Below are 17981 nucleotides of genomic sequence, written 5' to 3' on the forward strand. Positions count from 1 at the left end.
TTCCCATATGATGAATTCCTGTTCTGTACTTTAGCTACATAGAAATGTCTATTTGTATGTCTCTAAATGTCTGTATGTCTTTAAATGTTTTGATGAATTGAACAATGTGGACCCTGTTGTAAACAAGTGTAATGCTTAATTGGGTCGTCCACTCACAGTTGACAGTCTTTGTATTGAGTTTGTGCTTAAAATGTACTGTAAATTCTACAAACTATTAATAAATATTTCAATCAATCAATCAATCAGAGAGAGAGAGAGAGAGAGAGAGAGAGAGAGAGAGAGAGAGAGAGAGAGAGAGAGAGAGAGAGAGAGACAGACAAGTTATTGTGATTGTTATTAGTTATTATTGTGAAAGTTAATGTTCTATTTGCTTGTTTTCTGTTATATTCTTATTTTATTTTGTTTTGTTCTTTTGTTGAATTTCATGCTTTGGCAATACTGTAGCTTTTACATTCATGCCAATAAAGCTAATTGAATTGAATTGAATTGAATTGAGAGAGATAGACAGACAGACAGACAGACAGACAGAGAGAGAGAGAGAGAGAGACACACAGAGAGAGAAACAAACACATTTGTTTCATTCATCAAGTTCAACGGATCATCATGATGGACTGAAGTTATTATTAAATGGAGGCTGGTCAGCATTAATAGTTACACAATTAGCACTATCATACTAATACTTTTTATTGACGTTTAAAAGTGTTTACCGTAGTCTCGTACTGCATGGTGTTGGACGGACCACCATTCCAGTTTCGCACAAACCCAAATAACTTTGACCTAATGGATTCTCCGTAGCGTGTCAAAAAAAGAACAGATCTACAAGCAACAAACGTCTTGCGTGGCGATGCGTTGATTGCTTGAAAATCTGTTCGTTTGACACGTGAGTCCGTGACCCTGTTTCGCAACGTAGTGTACACAGACAGTGGCGGCAATTTCCTTTCAATCGAATCCAGGAGGAATAATTCCATGCCCATTGTTTGTCCAGCTGCTGCGGTGCTGGCCGTACATTAAAAGGTGAATTGGAAGTCAGAGCCGTTCAATTTAATATGTAAATGTAATATAATGATAAATACATGCCAGTGATGCCACGTGTTGGTCTCGGAATGTAACGGGGACAAGAAAAGAGTGTGTGTCAATAGTTCACTATATTCTAGCAGGTAACAAGACAGGCTAGCAGCCATAGTAGCATTATGATGAACTAATGGACACACCGTCGTCAGTCGACGCTAATGACGCTAATAAAGTTAATTAGTACATATTGTTAATTTGTTATAGTAATGTAGCTTCTGTAGCGAAAGGACGATTGAAATGAATTCAAACTTTACTCTGGTATTTATTTTACCTATACTTTACTAAAACTCTGTACTATGCTTGCTGAAAAGAGCAAGCTCACATTATGTAAGGCAAGCTTGTGTTGTGCCTCTGCTTTGTCACAGAACCGAACCGAACATCTGGAGGATTCAACATGCTGTTCTACACGCAGCTGTTTGCGTCCAAACGTGGACCCTTAGCCAAAATCTGGCTGGCAGCTCACTGGGAACGTAAAATCACTAAGGCCCATGTTTTTGAATGCAACCTGGAAAGCACCATTGAAGACATAATCTCCCCACAGGTAAAACAATAATGTATTTAAAAAAAAATATATATATATATATAGTGTATTATTTATTTAAATACATACTGTAGTAATATCATCAATCACTGCTTTTCACTATTTGCTACTTATGCACTTGTAAATTGGACAATGTACAAGTAAATACAACTGGAGAACATACAAGAATGTCTTGTAGGAGCTGGGGGTTATATTTGTATTGTATTTTGTACACTGGATTGGATTATTGACTTGTGATATGATGTAGGCATGTCATGGGTGCGGATTACATTGAACCCAAAATGAAAAGCCACAGTAGGCAGACAAGAGTAGATTTCAGAATTGAATAACCAAAAAAGGCAAATCTTACAGTAAGTTGCAGGCAGGAGAACAGCAGTCCAAAAGGGCAAAGCTTACAGTGAGGATGCAGGCAGTACACAAAACACAGAGGCAACAAAGTATAAACTGAGTTAGCCCTGAAACATGGCTAAAACTGAGTGAGTGAAATGAGTCCAGTTTTATAGGTGGTGGGTTGATGGAAAAGTGAAATGGGCATGTCACTGACACTGTTGGGCTGATGAGGGAGTGGAAACAGGTGTGCAACAAGGACTGAAGTGGATTGGAATCGAAAGTAGGAGTGATAGACTGTGACAAGTGTGTCTCTGGATGGCCTCCAGCAGGTTACAATTTAAATAATGGTCCCTATCTGCTCAATCGAAGGCTGGTTTAATCTTGGGGGAGCTGGGAGAGATACTTTGTGACCTAATTTAGCTCAATATTATGTACACATATTTATTGGAAGTTTGTACTGTAATATTTGGTGATGAAGTAAAGCATTTGAAACTTTAGCTTTCGTTGGAGTGGACGTGAGTGCTTTTAGTTTGCGTGTGTCATTAAGTTTCTATCTCGCAGGCCTCATACACACATTTCAAACGAACATGCTGTGTCGGTCTGTGTTTCATGGCTGCCTCAATGCTTTTCCAATGGAAGTCACATGGTTTGACCAAATACTTGTGTTTGATGGGGGAGGGGGGCAATCAAACACAAGTGTTTGTTCAAACCACGTGACTTCCATTGGAAAAGCATGAAACACAGACGGAACACAGCATGTTTGTTTGAAATGTGTGTGTATAGAGGCCTCAGGTGAGGCAAAGAAAAGAGAACAAAATGCATATATCCCCCAAGAAACATTACTAAACGTCTAAAATGACAAAAGACTAACAAAGACAAAAAACAATAATAATTAAAAAGTAGTAGGTTTGCATTGCACCTCTGCTAAAATAAAGCTTCACACTTAACTCTGTTCACAACACCCTTTACGTGACAAGATAAATGTATTTATGTGTCGCACCTACAGTACGTGCCTGATCTCTACTTAGACTTTAGTATGTTTATCTCTACTAGTCCTCACCCCTGAATATGGGCGCGTTCGGAAATACCACACCGGAGCACACTCGCCTATTAGTTTGCATTGCACAGTGGGCTCAGTGCGCTGTTTCCGAACGCGCCCCAAATGAACAGCTGGTGACACGTGATTTGCGGGGAGATGAGTTGTTTTTGATGCAAATTAATTTAATTAAGATGATTGTTAGAATGTTTGGCGTGTGCAATGCAGGACAGATTGAGGTTGGAGGACAGGGCTGCGCGGCGCGGCGCTAGGTGCCGTGAGGCTGTCGTTGCGTTGTGAGGAGGCGCTCGAAGCGAGCAGCTGTCTTGCTCTATGCTAAGGAAGTATACAGAAAGACAGCGACCAGTCCTTTTAGTAATGATGATACCTACAGTATAGACAGGAATTCTGGTCCAAATGACATACCATATCAGACCAAATCATGTTCCAAGATTGGAGTCCTACAAATAAATAGGGGATGATCGGATCATATAAAATGGGGGCCAGTGGCCTCTGTTTACCTTGTATCCTAGTTATGTTGTAGCACTTTGTTGTATAAGCATCACCATGTGTAAGTGTGTTTCTGTGTGTTTCTGTAGATGAGGATTGGTTTGCGGACAACTAGTCACCTACTCCTGGGAGTGGTACGGATCTACTCAAGAAAAGCCAAATATTACCTCTCAGAGTGCAATGAGGCTCTGGTTAAGATTGAAGTGGCATTCAGGCCAGGTAACTTATCTTTGTGTTGTTACTGTCAGTGGAAACATTAGAATGGTTGGAGATTTACAAAAGTAATAGCCGTGTGTGCACATTCAAACCTAACTAGTCCAGGTGTTGTGTGAAATTATTTGTTTGTGAAAATTATCCATATACTGGAGTTTGTATTCCATGGTGCATGTTTTCATGGAAATTAATAATAGCAGCCAATCCTGGCATTTTTACCAGGTGACGGTTATTTTATATTCATCTTATCGGATTCGGAATTTAATGAAATCATCAGCCAGTAAGATAACAAGAGTAATTTCCTGCACTAGCTGAAAGTATGCATCATGATATTATATTTAGACTGTTCGCCTTTCTACGTATCACAGCACACAACTGAATAACCATTTTGAGTTCAGAATTTGGGTGCTGTACTTTCCTGTGCCAGTTCTATAAAAATTAAAAAATATTAGTTATTGACTGCTGTCTTTCTATGACTGCCTCCGGGCCCTCCCCCAAAACTACACACCCCCCCCCAATGTCAACCTACCAGGACAAACTCAAACTGTCGATATGCCTGCTGACGCGCTTGAGGCCACAACGAAAGCCATCACCTTGGCAGAGGAATTCACTGACTTTGACACTCGGCTGCCAAGCCCACGGTACTCTTTAATTATTAATTATTTTACCTTTTATTCGTGCCATGTCTTCTTTAATTAAAGACTAGTACACATTGATATGCCCTTTACAACCGGTTCTTTCTTCATGTGGACACAAGTAATATCGACCTGGAGGACAACTATTCACGCAACCAATGTCGAAAGGAGGAGATCACTCTCAAAGAAGATTTTAGCAGTAGCTTTCTACTACGGGATTTTGGTAAGAACAAATGTTCCTGGATGTTTTTTTAAATTAACAGTGTGAGTAATATTTATTTTATTTACTGTACCATTAAGTTTAGTTATTTTCACCCGGCAGGATAAAAGTGTATCAAAGTAGTCCCTTATTGATTCTATAATTGTGCTTTCCTCTGTGTGCTTTAGGAGGTGAATCATATCACCCGCATGGACTGATGGACATGACCTTCCAAAGCCTGGCTGACCCTCGAGATAATTTTGGGGATGAAGACAACGGCATAGACGTGCTTGGTAGTGGACAGACTAGAGTGCAACATTGGACACACTACAGTTTGGCAGAGGACTGACTGACTAGAGTTTGGCAGACTAGAAATCTGCAGTGGACTGACTAGAGTTCAGTAGTGGATGGGCTAGAATTAAGTGTTCTCAATAGAGTTTGGTAGTGGATGGACTAAGCTTGGCAGTGGACTAATTAGGGCTCTGTGGTAGACTAACTAGATCATTACATTTAAAGACATACATTTAAAACTTACTATATAATGACATTGTACAGCCTGGGATTTTATTCCACTCAAGGGCCATACCCATAGTCCCATACCTATAATTTACAGTATGGTTCTTTTACTGTCACGGCTGCTGTGTGATATATGATATCTACCTCTCACCTTATCTGAAAGAGGAATGACAATGACCAAATTGGATGTTTTTTTTATTTTAATGACTACAGATTGGGTAACAAGCAGTGATAATGCTTTTCAAGAGGATAACATCACAGAGGAGCCACCAAATGAACTGCTAGAGACCCCCACTAACATTACCAACGAGGGTAATGTACCAAATGAACTGCTAGAGACACCCGCTAACATTACCAACGAGGGTAATGTCTCTTGAATATTTTACTGAAACTTCTAGCATTATTACAGCTGCGTTTGACTGCCATTGGTATTAGTATTAAATTACTACATAAGGAGACAGCTGATTTGGTGATTAAGAGATTTAGGACTGAGACATATTACATTTTATTTCTTATGTATTCTAGAACCTATGGAGGTTGATGCCCCTAGATCAGATCATATGGAGGTAGACCTTCAAACAATGAGTGAGACCACTCTGCTTGCCAACGAGGAGGAAGGATTTGCCCTGGAGCCTGTGACTATGACTCGTAAGCTTAAACCACTCTCCCTTTAATTGTGATAATTTAGAAACATACCGTTTACTACTTGCATACTTTGGAAGATTTAGAGGGCGGCCACTCTACCACAAGGCCACTGAGCTGCCAGTGCCACATTTTCTGGAAGGGGGATTTAAAGTGCATGAGGTTCTGTTTGACAAGTGTGCCTGTCAATATTGTCTGAGAAACACACTCAGAGAAACATAAAATTATTTTAATAGAGAAACAAGCAAATGTCCTGCATCTTCTCCCCTCAGCCAACTCTGACAGAAAGAGGTTGAAGAGGAAAAGGAAGCTGGTTGTGGACGAGGTCAAGGAGTTGTCCAACGAGGCCATCAGATGGCAGATTGCAGACTACTCTAACCTGATCGGCCCATTGGACATGGCGCCCCCTACCTACAAGCTCATGAAGTGGAAGGAGACCGGTCAAGCAGTCCTAATCCTCAGCCGGTTCACCACTGACGTCCTACATGCACAGTTACTGCAGGTCCAAACATTTATAGTGAATTTGTTAACTCTTTTGGAAACATAAAAGTAATGGAATTTCAAATTCCCATTTTCCTATTCTGGTTAAGTTATGTAAAATAATAAAAGGGAAATGGAGTATAGTTGGGATGCTTTGTCAGTCAGGATGTCTTTGTCTATACTATAGCAAATGCCCCCGATTTGTCTACATGCTAAACTTGTCATGGACATTTCAATGCGGGTAATGGAGACGTTTTGGAAAGTCTTTGTAATGAGAAAGTGTGGGAACCCAGAGTTAAACCTTATACAATATCATGTCGGCATATAAGTCGTGATCGTATCATATAAGCACAATATAAGTCAACAGCCAGCCTCTATCCTGAAAGTATTTGAAGTTATCTTAATTATAACTTTATTATATAATGTAGTAGTTATAAGTAGTTATAGTAGTTATTGAGGATATGCGCATGACATACCAGGAAGTTATGCAGGAACACCTACTGGGTGGTAAAGAACTTTCTGGCCTTGACAGCCCATACATCCAAACAGAAAAGTCCTATCTCATTGCATTAAACAACGTTAAACTCACTTTGCCACTCACTTTATGCATGTGCATACACTCTATATTAGTAGTATTTATGTATTTGTTTTATTGACCCATTTTGCATTTGCAGCTCTTTCCCAATGATATGTTAAACCAGAATGGTGACAGAGCGAAAGTCAGAGTGAGTGATGAAGACGAGCACAGAGCAGGAGGTAGGAAGGTGCACGTTAGAGCATTCATTCGGTCATCGAAGTCTTTTTTGCAGAGCTTATGAATCTGCATAATATTCAGTGTCTGTATTAATGTTTGTAAACGGTTGTGTATTTGTTTTAGCTGTTATTCATTTTTTGTATTTGTATACTGTATAGGTCAGAAAGAGTGCAGCCTCCATACAGTCCATACTGCAGAGCTCAGTTCTCTGGATCAGACTGTGGATACTGAGAGACTGAGGCACAGTGCTGAGCTGACTCTTGAGCATGTGAGCGATGGCAACCCACCAGAGAACAGCATTGAGCCAGCACAAGTAAGCTTTAGTAAGCATGTCTCTCTGTGCAGGAAGACAAACAGGAAACAAACACTATAAGGAGATGTAACATACCCAGTTCCATTATGAAGTTGCACGTCGTTGTCTCCCCCCCCCCCCCCCCCCCCCCGCCTCTCTGTAATTTCCTGTCTCTACTATCAAAATAATTTAAACAATGCTGAAATATAAATTGAAGGTGGCAATAATCTATGTAGTTTAAAACTAAACTACATAAAGTGTCTTATGATGGTCAAGGTTCAATGCACCTTAGCATAGATTGCAAGTCTCTGAAACTGTACGGAAAGAATAGAACACATAGTTTTAAGTTAACTAAAGCCAATCCCTCATTTGATATTTTCATGATGGTGGTGTGGAGCGCTGTCTAACACGTCACTCCAAAATCTCAATTGGGTTGGGATCTTGTGACAAGCCAGTCACGTGCAAGCCATAGTTAATGATTTATGTTATTCATCATTATGTTTAGAATAATAGCAAAAAACATAAAACAACAAAAAGGCAGCGAATCAGGCAAAACAGTAAGGACACCAATAACAACATAGAGATTTAAAAATCAACTATCGTAGGATAAAGGTGATTACTCACCAAATAACTTTGCATTGATCTGCAGTGACCCTTCTCTCTAAGTGGACCCAAACAATGCCAGGAAATTGCCCCTCACAACCAGACAAACTGTTCTTGCTGACACAGTCTGATCACATCCTGCATTTAGTCACCTGCGGAAGAGTCATTCATTGAATGTGCTTTTTTTTTACAATATTTGCTGATGTCTTTCCAAAAGATTGAAATTGAGGTGTCACTTAGTCAATGTTCCTATTGAAACACTATAATATTTAGCAGTCTTTGCGACTATCTCCTGCTAAAATAACAAAATTATTTTCATAGTCACTTCTTAATTGTATCATGCCGTCCACTAGTATGGAAGCAAATTTGTTATTGTTTCTGCACTCGTGTTTCTGCACTCTATTCATTTGTTACCTGTCTGTGTATTGTTTATAAACATGCTCTGTCTCCGCTTGTTGAGGTTGAGAATGGGTTGGACTTCTCACACTCTGGCCTTCCATCAGAGGATTCAATGTTTGTCCATCCGTCAGGACGGAACAGGGAAAGTCAATCGACCATCATCCCCACTCAGGTGCTTATAGTTAAAAAACACACACAAACACACACACCAGTGAGAAGTGCATACTTGACTAGAGTGTGACTGATTTGATGTTTTCCTGCACTGCAGTCTGACCTGAACACCCAGGACCGTGAGGAGAGGAGGCTAACCCGAAAAACTCAGAAGCTACTCAACACTCTTAGAGTAAGGGTGAAGAAAATAATAAAGACTCATGATACATGCTACTTTTGTATTTGGAACAATAACAACTTTCAAATTATCCCCTATAAAAATCAGTACGATAAAATCGTCTAAATTAGTTATTTTCGGTATACAACACCATCGACAATGAGGCAAAACACTAAGTTGTTGCTTGCCACCCAGTAGCATGCCAACAGTGATTGAGACAGAAGTCACTGTCAGTATGGATTTGAAGAGGAGTTGTTGTCAGAGTACTATTAGAGAATGGTGGTGGTAAATTTGTTGTTTGTTTATGTGTTTATGTGCGTCTCTCACAGAACCTGGACTGTGGCAGCAACAACACCACGTTCAGCTTTAAGTCTCTATGTAAGCGGAGCTCTCGTGCCCGGGCATCATCCACCTTCTTCTACCTCCTGGTCCTGAAGAAACAGCAGGCCATCGAGCTGTACCAGAACGCTCCCTATGAAGACGTCCTCGCCACATCTGGCCCCAAATTCCATGAGTCATAGGATGCAGCAGTGTTACAGTACTGAGCCCTAGAGCTTGGCTGCCAGAATGGTTCGGAAAATGAGTCAGACAAAATGAAATGGACATTTTAATGGAGGTTTGTGGGTTGACAAAGAACCTCCTCCTGGCATATGGCAGTCTTAATATGTCTATGAATGTGTGTTCCTCTGACTTAAAACATTCTATATTATATATATTATTTTGTTGCCCATTGGCTTGAAAAGGACTGATGTCACATTATGGTGGTGGGGTGTGTGTTACTATTTTATGTCTGCAGTTTGAAGTTGTGTTGAAGGCTGAGTTCAGCTTAGTTTACATTTGTATTAATGCTCATTTGATCAAATGTTTGTGTATTCTGTATTTATTCTGTATTTCTGTAAATAGATAGTTTCGGTCTGGTTAGCCTATAAAAAAAAAAGAAAAAACATTATATTGAATGTTATATATTGTTATAATAAAATAACAGATTTGCTGATACAGTCATGTGATTTATTTCCGTGAATAGTCGTTTTGTTTTTCAGGTATTTAGCTTAAACTCTGCGATGAATCGATTCAGTTTTTGTGTATTAACTACAGTATATGAACTGATCTTATAGACACGATAGTTCACAAATGTGCAATATGGTAACAGTACACAGTAACTATGTATGCCCACCTGTTCATCATTTTTACATGATTATCGGACGCTGGCTCTTTAAGAGCCACTAATGCAGTAGACGCAGTTACAACGTATCGTCTCCGCTGCAGGAATGGACCCTCATCAGCACCGTTCTGTTCCATCTTACACATGTGACTGCATGCATTGCCCACACAACCACAACGATGCACAACTACGCCGATCTGACCAAATGGTACTGTACATGTATTATTTATTATAATGGCTTGAACGAGCATGATCTAGTTTTTGTGTCTACTCTGCAGATGATCGTATATTATATCCCCGTTGGATAACCGTATGTAGGGCATGACTAAATTAGTTTTGTCAGCTATTTCTGAATCTGATCATGAAGATTACTTGCAATGGCAGTGTTTTTACATACTATTGTTGATTCACAGCACACACATGTATGCACTTTAGAAGATATGACTTTTCCCCACTGACTGTCCAGCTGGACTCCCCTGACGTGACGACTCCCTGACGACCAGTGTGGTCAATATGGTGCTCGTAAACTCCATCTCTCTTAGTGGAATATTGATTGTTCAAAAGGCAAAGCGTATCATCAACAAACAACAGACGGTCCCCCAATTAAAGCATTTCAGATTGTGGCATCGTGGAGTTGAAGCTATATGGAATGAAAAGAGATCGGGCTCTCTACGTATATGGACGTGCTTCAACTTCAGCTGTCCCTTGCGGATCACTGATATTCCCTCTTACGTAAGATGACTGCGTATTATTGCGTATTCGCCACCTGTTGCGCAGAGGTGAATCCACATTGCCTGTTGTGCACCAAGAGAAATTGGACGACACGCGTGCACGCGCGCGCGCACACACACACACACACACACGTCTTTATGTTATGAAATTATGTCTCTGTTCGTACAAATTCTGGCCTCTCTATTTTTCCTTTTTCTACTACATTATCCACATAAAGATAACTGTAATTTCCTCCAGCTGTGCATATCACACTAATCACAGTGTGATCTCAGCTTCTTTTTGAGTGGTGCAACCGCTCCAAAGAACAGCAATGTCCGTCCTAACCTATGTGACTATGGCTAACCTATGTAACTATGTACCAGTAGGGGCAAAAGTGGCGCTGTTGTGCCAGAGATCGAGAGATAGTGTTACACTGTTGCCTGCTAATTACAGAGAGAGAGAGGAGAGGGGAGTTGCAACACTCAGTTCACAGTGTGATCACACAGTGCCAATTATCTAATGTAATCCTGGGCACTACACTTGCTCTGCCAACCTGGGGGGGGGGAGCGGACTGACCTCATGCTTCTTTCAATGCATGAGGAGTCCAAGCTGCTTCTTTTCACCTGACGGGGGAGTTTTCCCGGCCGGACGTAGCGCGTGGAAAGAACACGTTATTCCGACCAGTCCTTTCCCCTCCATCAGGCGCCCCGGTTGGCCAGGGGGAGGTAGTTTATAGACCAGGATTACTGCATGTTTTTTGTGAGGGTACGTACCTATGGTTCACAGGGAGAACATGCATACTCCACACAGAAAGGCCCTTTCGCCAACCCCGCCTCGGGGTATGGGCACTGATGACGCGGAGGAGGAAACACGCCCCCATGCAGTGCCCACAGCGTCCCCAGCAGGAATCGAACCCAGGCCACCGTGTCCTGTGATCTCAGCTTTTAATCAACTCAATGACAAATGACAATAGTCGATTCTACAAGATACTGCCATTTTCACATTAGGCTTATCCATTTGACAGCACACATGATCTTTGCATATATCCAATATAGTCTAACTACAATAACAATACATTCATAGCATTTAGTCAAGCAAAAATATAAGTCTACAAGTTCTAACATAACCTGCCCCATGTCTAAATGACATACTGTACGAGTGTACGTACATGGCTAAATCCTAATTCTTCCCCACAAAATAACTTCATGTCAGTAAGTAACAGCACCGCATGATGGACTATAAATTAAGCTTTCATTTTGTTTAGCTTTAGTATGTAAATTACTTAAATATTCAATAGATATTACAGCAAACACATGGTGGTGAATTACCAGCCACAAACATGTCGGTACATTTGAACTATCTCAACTATCTAATATTCTTTATTTGGATCTCCATTAGTTTCCACAGTCACTATAGTCTTCCTGGGGTCCACAACATAAAACAACACACAATATACAAACAAACAAGTTAACAACAACTGACACTCGTCAGTCAAAACCTAATTGCACTATTAAAAATACAGTTTATTATTATTAAAATGCCAAAGATAATAATTAGATAATATAGACAATATAGAAACATAGGTTAAACATCAAACATGATCATTCCAGTTGTGTGGACTCTTTCATTAATATTCATTTAAGATATATTTGCTTCTGATTTGTTTAATATTTACAGATATTGTGTCCCACTGGTGGGTGCCTCTGTAAATAATTGATACATTATTGAAGTATACATTTTGTTTTGGAAGTTCCTAATATGAAATGTTTTGCTGCTGACATTTCCTAAGACATAGAAAAGCAGAACAACACTGTTCTGTTCTGGCAGGAGAAGAAATGGAGGCATATCATACCACATTAACATTAAAACAAATAACAATAAAATCAATACATCATAGTAACACTATTACATCAGTGACATTATACAAACTACCCATGCAATGACAGGTATACAGTTAAGGGAGCTCTGAGAAAAGCATCCTGTGTGTTCCATTTAATTCTTCATTTAATTTAACTGTTTTAGTAGTCTCGCTTTGTCGCAATATTAAAATGTGTGATGACCACAGAAACTACATTCATTGTCTATTTAATTACTTCCTAGTGTCATATTTTCCTTGTCTCAGGCCTTTTCAAGTTTATTTGAAGGTGGATGACTTTTATTTTAGGCTATAAGACCAGGGTACGGATGCATGCAGGATGCAGCTGCAGTGACTGTTAGAGTGAACTCACTGTTCCCTTGTGTCAGCACTGAAAGGAGGCTTTATTTGGGCACATGGTGGCTAGACGATTTTTCAAAGTTGTCATTTGCTTCCAGTGAGGCAACACGTGAAGAAAGGCCATCTTATTGTCTTAGTTTGCTTCATTGTATTTCTCTCTACAGAATGATGTCATATAATGATTGTGTACTCTGATGGATCACTCACTGTGCTAGAGCACATTGTGTGTTGCAACTATTTTCTCTGTATTTGTTTACGAACTTATGATTTATATTAGTGTATCCCAAATTGTTTGTCGGGACCAATTTTTTGTGTGTAAATATATTTTTCTTGTCTCTTTTATGTAACAAGCTTAAATAGCCACTGCTTTAAATTGCAGTTACAATGCAATGACAATGTTTCTGCTTGTTATTGCTTGGTGCAGTTCAACTCTGAGGCCTCCTAGGCTCTGTGTCTCTCTCTAGAGACAGTCGTGGGACAGGAGACATCAACACCGCACAGCACAAATGTCTCTCCCTCCCCCTCGTAAGACCCCTGCAGGTCAGCGCAGGTATTGTTCATTCTGTCTCTCACGTCTGGAGTCAGTGATATAATGAGTGCTGTTGTTTGTACAACTTTTCATGATGTCATAATGTATTTGATTGGTCTGTAATATGATCTCTCTGTGCAAGGCGCTCAGTGGGCACTGGTGGCGGAGGCCGGTATTCCCACAGTGATGCATCCAGTACCAACACGTATCCTGGTCGAGGCAGGGCTAACGAGGGCAGTCCCACAGCCCGGACATATCCCAGTACACCCAGGTAGGATGTTACTTATAGAACTCCACTGCTCAAAAGGTTAGCAATAGGGGTGGGACGGTATGGGTACTAGAGCCCTGCACGAGCCTAAAATATAGACCTGGCCCGGCCCGGCCCGGCCCGGGCCCGTGAAGTTAAGGCCCGGCCCTAAGCCCGTTGGTAAAATCCAGAAACGGCCCGAGCCCGGCCCGAAGCCCGACATATTTGTATTTATTATTTCTAGCATGCACGCCGCCGTCGCGGTCGCTCTATTGGTGCACGGACGCAGCAGCAGCAGCTACTCACAGCTGCACTATCTGGTGCTCTGATAAACCCACATTAAGAACAAGAAGTCAATAACACCACACATCACACTAAAAAGTAGCCTACTTAATTATAGTTTTATACAGTAACTTCTGCACGTGCACTGTCAATCAGCGCAATGCGTTGTGAGCTTGTAGATCGGCTATCGCGGACTCACGCTGCATTATAAAACCCAGAGTAGACCCACAATAATACACACACACATAGCTGTCTATAGGAGTGGTTGCACCACTCAAACACTAAATTAATACTCAATAAACTCCCCCTTTGACATCATAATACCTCACAAACACTACCAACTGACCATTATCACTGGTATCATCATAATACCTCACAAACACCACCAACTGACCATTATCACTGATGTCAGTGGACTTGTCCACTGCTGGGGAAATGCATTCTGCATTCTGTATTCCCACAAAGCTGTTTGGACAAATCACCATCCAGTAATTCAGTACTTCTGGTTACTGTGGAATGTGAGAGTGGAATTTGCTTTATTTTAGCTGTCATTTCCTCCTTTTCTAATGTTGTTCATCACTTCATTATGAACAACATTATTTTATGTTATTTTTTTCTTATTTTTTCTTTATTCCCGATATCGATCAATCGATAATCTATCACGGGAGGACGTATCGATATATATATATATATATATATAATATATATTATCGATATTGTGATTATCGATTATCACAATATCGATATTTCAGCACACCCCTAGTTAGCAAGACGTGTCCTGTTGGACGCTAACCTGGATAATGTTGCAGAGACGCTGTTGGGCAGAAATCTTCAAAACCATTACTTTTCAGGAAATGGAGAAAATAATCTGCATTCCCATCGATCCAATGCAGTTATTATTTTGTCACAAGCTGTAAATACTTTTCATTGGTTCAATATTTATAAAAACCTACAGACAGACCCCTTTAACCCACTTAACCCCTTTCAACCTGCCATCCCTACTTTGGGCATGTCATTACAGGTGTAGTGAAATTAGAATGTATCAAAAGTATTGCTACTCATGCATAACGGCCAAGCTACACGTCAAGCTACGTCAATGATACGTCAATGATACCAGCTACACCAGACGCACGGATACCGCGGGCCATCCTACGCGTGCTCTAAAAATAGGATCGGTTCTAAAATGTTTACGTGCGTATGCCCCCATGCGCGCGTATCTATATATCCTCCCGGAAGGTCCCGCACAAACCTGCCGCGCGTCTGACAGATCGATGTAGCCAGGGCATTTGGCTTACGCACGCACGGTCCGCGCGTTTAGAGTAAACGCGCAAGAAAAGCCTGGTGTAGCTTGGCCGTCCCTCTGACATAGTACAATATAATTTCATTTGTGAAAGAAATAAGGAAAGAAATAAGTAAGGTACAAGGTTTCTGCCAGCAAGAAAAGCAAGACAGACCAGAAAAAACACCACAGTCAACCGTTCTTTAACATCCACTCACTACTTCATCCTTGTGTGTTGCAACAGGACTTGTGATTAAAGTTCTGAGATAATGTGAAGCATTTGAATGCAAATGACGCTGGTTTAAACTCAGGCGACAGGCACGGCAGGCCACCTGCAACGACAACCATGGAATCAGGCCTCCGACCCCGGAACAGTACCTCACACCCATGCAACAGAAGGAGGTGTGCATCCGTCACCTGCGCGCCAGGTTGAGAGATCATGTGGACAGACTGCAGCACAGGTGAATCTTGACAGATATTGTGAGTGCTTATATTTCTGTCTGACACAGCTATCAATTGAAAACGACACAATTTCTTGCTAAACCAATTTCCAAGGACATAAATGAGACGTAGCTTGCGGAGTTAGTTCATTCAGACATACTCGAGGGGGTTCATGCCATGCTCAAAGGCGCATATTATACTCAAGGGGTTAACATGCTGCATGTGTGGGTGTATAACTGTATAAGTGTGTGCAAGTCCCACACGTCATTCACCGATGCGGCAGTCAGCTGACCAATTGGGGGGCTACTTAAGCTCACTAGACTGCATGCTCTTCCTGCCTTCCTCTGCACATGGTTCCTGGTTGTATGTGATGTTTTCTCCCAGCACCACCCCAGCACCACCGGTGGGCTCTGCTATTTATGCTCCCCATGGGGTTTTTTATTGTAGGCTATATCTATCTCCCTGCTCTTAATGTTTTATGTTGGTGCTTAATCGTGCCGAGCAGGGAGAAATCCAGCAGAGCCGAACGCCAAGTGAAATATCATATGCACACTCATTACTCATTCTGTAAGAAATATTGGTAAATATATTCGTGAGTTGTCTGACTGAACTGATTCAATTCAATGTTATATCTTCTAGGTTCAGTTACAACTGATTCATCAATTCTTTTATTTTTTGTTTCATGATCTGTTTCCTCAAACACAAGTAATTATTTTCTAATAATGATTTAAAATAATCTGTATAAGATGTAAAGAATGTCATTTTTGATTATTACATTCATTGTTGAATACTAAAGAGGGAAAAGCTATTTTACCAACTACAAAATGATTAATAGTATCGGATTACTGGACTCCGTGGATTTGAAAACAAGTTGATCCAAAGTTGCAAGTTTCCACTTTAATTGTTAATTGCTCATGGGAATAAAATCTATTAATCAGTACTGCTAAATCAGCTGCATTACTTCTCCTCCATCAGGGATTGTGAGATAGATGAGCTGAAGACCCAGCTGTGTCGGATGCAAGACGACTGGATCGAGGAGGAGTGCCACCGCGTGGAAGCCCAGCTGGCTCTCAAAGAGGCCCGTAAAGAGATCCAGCACCTTCAGGATGTGGTAGAAACCGTGAGGACCAATCTGAGCAGCCGGGAACCAGAGCCTCATGACCACAAGCCATACCCAGGTCTGCAGAGACCTCAGCCGGGTGGAAGATCCCGTTCCTGCGGCTGCTCTCCGGCCAATACTCTGAGCCGCAGCGCCACGTACACACGGCTGAGCAGCGAGGCTCTGGCACTACAGGTGGAGCGCAACTTAAACCCCCCTGACCTCAGTGGAGCGACGCGGCCAGCGGGACAAACCCACCTGGTGCTGGAAGCGGCCCTCTTATCAGAGCAGCCACCCCCCACCGCCGCCCATGGCCGAGGCCCCTCGGCTGCACCTCACTCCCCCACCTTTGAGAAGTTGTGCAGTGGGGGGGCCGTGTTGCCAATATCACACTCCTGCCACACTCTCAGCAGTGGCTGCAAATGCACTGGACATGGCTACCTCCCACATCATCATCATCTGTTCCTACACTTACCTCAGGACGAGCCTCCCAGTGCAGCTGCAGCGAGCGCCCCTCCTCCTCCTCCAGCGCCTCCAGAGAAGAAACCAGAGGTTCGCTCTCAGGCCTCCAGCCCAACTATGACCTGGCTTTCAGATGAACGTGGACACGAAGAGCTCAGTATTATTTCTTTATCGGCAGACGTTTCTCACTCAAAGGCACGAGCGTTCCTACCCTCTCTACCTCTGTCATCACCGCCTGACCTCTCCTACAGCTTAGAGCCGAAGCCAGTGGAGATGACATGGGTGCCAACTATGCCCCAAACCTGCCAGCCACAACCTCTAGTTCAGCCATCACAGAGGCAGGACGCTACGGTAGTGGAGCTGGAGGGAGAGGAGGAGGAAGAGGAGGGTGAGGGGGCAGATGGAGTCGGGGAGGAGGAGGCGCTTTTGCCACAGCGATGCCACTGGAGCAGGTACTTCATGGTAGACCTGCTGGCATTGGCAATGCCCATGGTCCCTACGGTGGCATGGCTGTGCCAAGGGTCTCAGCGCGAAGTCAGGCCCATGTATCATATTGGCTCCCTGCTGAGGGGCTGCTGCGCTGTGGCACTGCATTCACTGCGTCGCAGAGGTATAGGAGCAAGAGGAAGAGGACGTCCCACCAATATGAACGGAACGACACCTATCTGAGGCTGATGTGTCTGCATGACATACATGAGGACACAGCCATGACATCACCCATCTGTAGCCATGTTGACAGACATGCAGCCACACACACGCATGCATGCCATGACATGACACGCATGCAGCCATGATGACACACAAATGCAGCCGTGATGACACACACATGCAGACGTGAGGACTTTGTAGTCTGAGTGACTTTGAAGTACGTTTTCTTCATTACAATACATATTTTGTAAGTGCTTATTTTTGTGCAATTTAGCTTAAGTAATATTACCTTAATTTCAGTCACTGCAAACATACCTATGCCCCATTCTATCGTCAGATTTGCCATGATATCCTTGT

The 17981-nt window shown here is 42.0% G+C and overlaps 2 protein-coding genes across 2 annotated transcripts; both read left to right on the top strand.

Annotated features, from left to right (window-relative positions):
* Positions 1-1465: 1465 nt before the first annotated feature.
* Positions 1466-9070, top strand: rad21l1 (RAD21 cohesin complex component like 1; the record flags this gene model as incomplete). Its single annotated transcript, XM_083769820.1, has 13 exons — positions 1466-1612; positions 3578-3707; positions 4234-4342; positions 4459-4559; positions 4724-4828; positions 5265-5414; positions 5577-5699; positions 5966-6195; positions 6848-6929; positions 7086-7240; positions 8283-8393; positions 8490-8564; positions 8879-9070. The coding sequence occupies 13 exons, from the start codon at positions 1466-1468 to the stop codon at positions 9068-9070; spliced, it is 1710 nt and encodes a 569-aa protein (XP_083625946.1).
* Positions 9071-9829: 759 nt separating this feature from the next.
* snpha (syntaphilin a) lies at positions 9830-17645 on the top strand (the record flags this gene model as incomplete). The annotated part of the gene is made up of 5 exons (XM_083769821.1): positions 9830-9919; positions 13062-13187; positions 13309-13437; positions 15286-15435; positions 16391-17645. The coding sequence occupies exons 2-5, from the start codon at positions 13144-13146 to the stop codon at positions 17643-17645; spliced, it is 1578 nt and encodes a 525-aa protein (XP_083625947.1). The 5' UTR covers positions 9830-9919; positions 13062-13143.
* Positions 17646-17981: the final 336 nt, after the last annotated feature.

The sequence above is a fragment of the Protomyctophum parallelum genome (assembly GCF_964188405.1).
Source record: "Protomyctophum parallelum genome assembly, chromosome: 7".
Classification (NCBI taxonomy): Eukaryota; Metazoa; Chordata; class Actinopteri; order Myctophiformes; family Myctophidae; genus Protomyctophum; species Protomyctophum parallelum.